The 3633-nt window shown below is 43.9% G+C and overlaps 1 protein-coding gene across 2 annotated transcripts in view; it reads left to right on the top strand.

Moving 5' to 3' along the window:
- LOC113214666 (UDP-glucosyltransferase 2-like) overlaps nt 1-3633 on the top strand; it is a 17423-nt gene that overhangs the window by 8363 nt on the left and 5427 nt on the right. Inside the window, exons 3-4 of one of the 2 annotated variants that reach the window (XM_052273308.1) lie at nt 680-829; nt 1470-1749. In XM_052273308.1, the coding sequence (XP_052129268.1) occupies nt 680-829; nt 1470-1749 (430 nt within the window). Of the gene's footprint in view, nt 1-652; nt 830-1469; nt 1750-3633 lie in introns of both variants that reach the window. The other variant, XM_052273307.1, reaches the window with a different exon arrangement.

Here is a 3633-nt window from a genome sequence, read left to right on the forward strand (position 1 = left end):
ATATTTCCAGATTCCTCGTGAAAAGAGCTTTTAAACGAGTTACAGCACGGAAAAAAAATAATAGCCAAGTAAGCAAATGCATTAGCTCTTTTAGCTTATTCTTAGCTAGAATTAGCTAGAAGAGCTAATACTCAATTCTAAGCCATATTAGGGAATGCATTAGCTAATTTAGCTAATTCTTTTTTATCCGTGTGTGTGATAGAGCCCGTTATCGAAATGGGCCGTCTTTCGAAAATGTCGGTAATGTTAACCTAGATATGGTATTGGTCAATTTGAACCCTAGCTTGTTCGAAGGCTCTTTTCACGGGGAATCTGGAAATGTTCTTTACTTTCCAATTTTATCTGTCTTAAAGGAAATATTAGCCAAAAACAAAAAAACCTGAACATTGATGGCTGCTGACGTATCAGCATGCAATGCACAATGAACACTGTTGAGTTCTCTGAGGGGTTGCGGGGAATAGGAGCTGTTTTGCATCTCGTTGCTGCAGCTACAATTTAAAAAACAATAAAAAAAGTTATCATGATTCTTCGAAATTTCCTCGGTTAATTTTCTATTACGAAACTTTCGTTTTGAACACATAACGATATATCGTTATTTTATGGATTGCTTGATAAAATCCAAAGCTCTATGTAATTTTACATATATGTGCAGGTCCATATCCAGGACCCTAGCGACGAGGTAGTTCGGGAGTTTTTTGGCGCAGACACGCCGCCCATCTCAGAAATGCTAAGGAGCACCAGCCTCGTCATGATCAACGGTCACGTGAGCTTTACCCTGGCCAGGCCCCTGCCTCCCAACACACTGGAGGTGGGCGGCCTACACCTCAAGGTGAGCACTAAGGGGCAGAACTCGGGGGGACAGTGGCTCGGGACCCAAAAGCACAGGAGGTCAAAAGAAGCAAATCTCAAAATATTAAATGGCGCAAAGGAAAAGAAGGATTGGTTTCTTCAAATTCAATACGGCACGAAAATTTGTACTGGAAATCTTCTCATCGAAACTGGAACGTTCCTCGACAGTATCAAAAACTAAAGCAGCAAGTTTTGAATTTTAACAACGATTATTTACCTGTTTCTCGAGTTGCACGCTTTAAATGTGCAAGACCAATTTTGTTTTCGCTTAACACATTTGTCCAGTTTTTGGAGAAAACGTTCCCGTTCAAGGATGAACATCGTTCTTTTGCATCGAAAGTAAAAGCTAGTGCGACAATCAATTGAACTATTTAAGGGAAGGGGTTGGGGACTATATGTATTGACCTACCAGCATTAACACTAGCAGAAGCACAAGCGCCACCTCCAAACAGGAGCTCCGCGACGGTGTAAATAAAACTGCTTAAAATTACAAAAATTGGTCATGAAGTATGGTTATGCTTTGTTACGTACATTTTCCGTCAACCCGTTAATAACTGAACGTCAAAATCATTCTCTTGGGTCGAATTAATGAAGATTTGCCCTTTCCCCTCCGCTGGCAGAACCGCCGCCCTGACCGTAGCTCAGCGCCTCTTGAGTCGGAACTGCCCGAGCTAAGTCGTTGGATGGATGGTGCCGAACGGGGAGTCATCTTGATGGCGCTGGGCTCCATCGTCACCTCTAGCTCGCTGCCCAAGCCCGCTGTTCAGGCCTTCCTGGATGCCTTCGCTGCGCTTGGCCCGCACTACCGCGTCGTGTGGAAGTACGAGGCCGATGACATTGCTGACAGCCTGCCCCCCAACGTCCGCATAGCGTCCTGGCTCCCGCAGTTTGACGTTTTGGGTGAGAGCTCATATCGCAATTTGTTGCTGATTCACTAAGGCTATGGATATAGTGGAGATTGAAATGTAGCCCAGCTGCTCATGCCTGTGCATACATTGTTAAATTGATGAATAGTTGCACCGCAAAAAAGAGTGAACCTTGAAGCACTGAATCGTACGGTGAGTTTGGTCGAGGGGTCTGGCGAGGCGGGAGACGCGATTAGTGGGTGCAAGGCTAGGTTACCTTTGCGACTGTTGTATCCGACAAGGGGGGCTAACTAACACCTACTGATGTGCAGGAGTCCGACGAGGTATGCTTTGAAATCAGATTTTCAATGTCTCGACACCTTAGACTAAATCGCACGCAGTTAATGGATGCGTTTCGAAACGCATGCAGTTCAACCGCGCGTTTCAGAACTCACGCAGTTGTTCACTTCACGCGAAACACGCGTAGTTCGAGAACACCGCGCACGCCGTGTCGAGCGGCGGGTTTTGGCCAGTCGCCTGCCTGATCCGCAGCGCAACGGCCGGTAAACGTACTACGTGGGTTTCCAGGGCGCGGCGGCAAACTACGTACGTTCTAAAGCGCGCGGTGGAACTGCGTGCGTTTTACTAGGGAACCTTTTCAGGTGTAAATCTTCGATTTCGTTGGAAAATTTGAAGGTTATTTATGTAGAAATCGGATGGCACTTGAAATTTTTCCTGAACCTCACAATTAGTTTTACCCTATAGAGAGTAGGAGTAAGATTTTTGCAGAAGATATTTTTTGAAAAATGTTAAACAGTGTTCTTAGGGGAAACTCGTCAATGTAGCGCCCTTTGGGTCAAAATTTTGTTTTGCTCTATTTTGTGCCAGGCCCGGACTGGCGGGTATTTTGCCCCCACGGCAGCTCTGGCCAGTGGCCTGGAGGGGCTGGGGAAATTTTCAAAGTATATATAGTTTTTTAAACCTACACAATAATCTCTTTAATTAAGCAGATGACTCTGCTGCAAATATTTTTACAAGTTATTGCTGAACTTGCAAAGCGCACGGTAAACCAGAATGGAATGTCAATCGTTTCGCAGACTCAGCATTAGGACCACTACTTTTAGTCTAACAATTTAGACAAACTGACACTCATGTGGCCTGAAAGTAGTATGAATACCCCAATGTTGCGGTCCGCCATTTGTATACCCCAATGTTGCGGTCCGCCATTTTGTTCGGGAATGCTAACCCAAACCTAATTTTTTCAAAAAGGTATCTTTTTGGCACCTAACCCAAACCTAATTTTTTCAAAAGGGTATCTTTTTGGCACCTAACTCAAACCTAATTTTTTGAAAGGGTATATTTTTGGCGCCTAACCCAAACCTAACATTTTCAAAATGCCATTTTGTCCCCCAATGTCACCCTCCCAACCTAGGGCCTAACCTAACCTATTTTTTCGAAAGGGTTATCTTTTTGGCGCCTAACTTAAACCTAATTTTGAAAGGGTATCTTTTGTGTGTGTAACGTAAACCTAAATTTTTGGAAGGATGTCTGGGGCGACAATCTCCCACGTAAAACAAAGACGTGTTCGGACTTGTCTGTATGTAACTCAAACCTAATTTTTCTAGGGCGTTTATGAAATGCGACAAACCCCCACCTAACTTCTGAAGACGCGTTCGAACTTGTCCCTTGTGCGTGTGTGTATAACTCAACCATTATTTTTTGAACAGTATCTTTTGAGCGCCAGACACAAACATAACTTTGAAGCAAAGACGTGTTCGGACTTGTCACAGGTGTGTAATATAAACCCATTTTTTTTTCTGAGTGGGTATATTTTGAGCGACAAACACAAACATAATTTTGAAGCAAAGACGTGTATGTACTTGTCTCGAGTGTGTAACATAAACCTAGTTTTTGGGGGTGGTTGTCTGAAGAGCGACAG

The sequence above is a fragment of the Frankliniella occidentalis genome, unplaced genomic scaffold (assembly GCF_000697945.3).
Source record: "Frankliniella occidentalis isolate FOCC.00 unplaced genomic scaffold, Focc_3.1 Scaffold264, whole genome shotgun sequence".
NCBI classification, from domain to species: domain Eukaryota; kingdom Metazoa; phylum Arthropoda; class Insecta; order Thysanoptera; family Thripidae; genus Frankliniella; species Frankliniella occidentalis.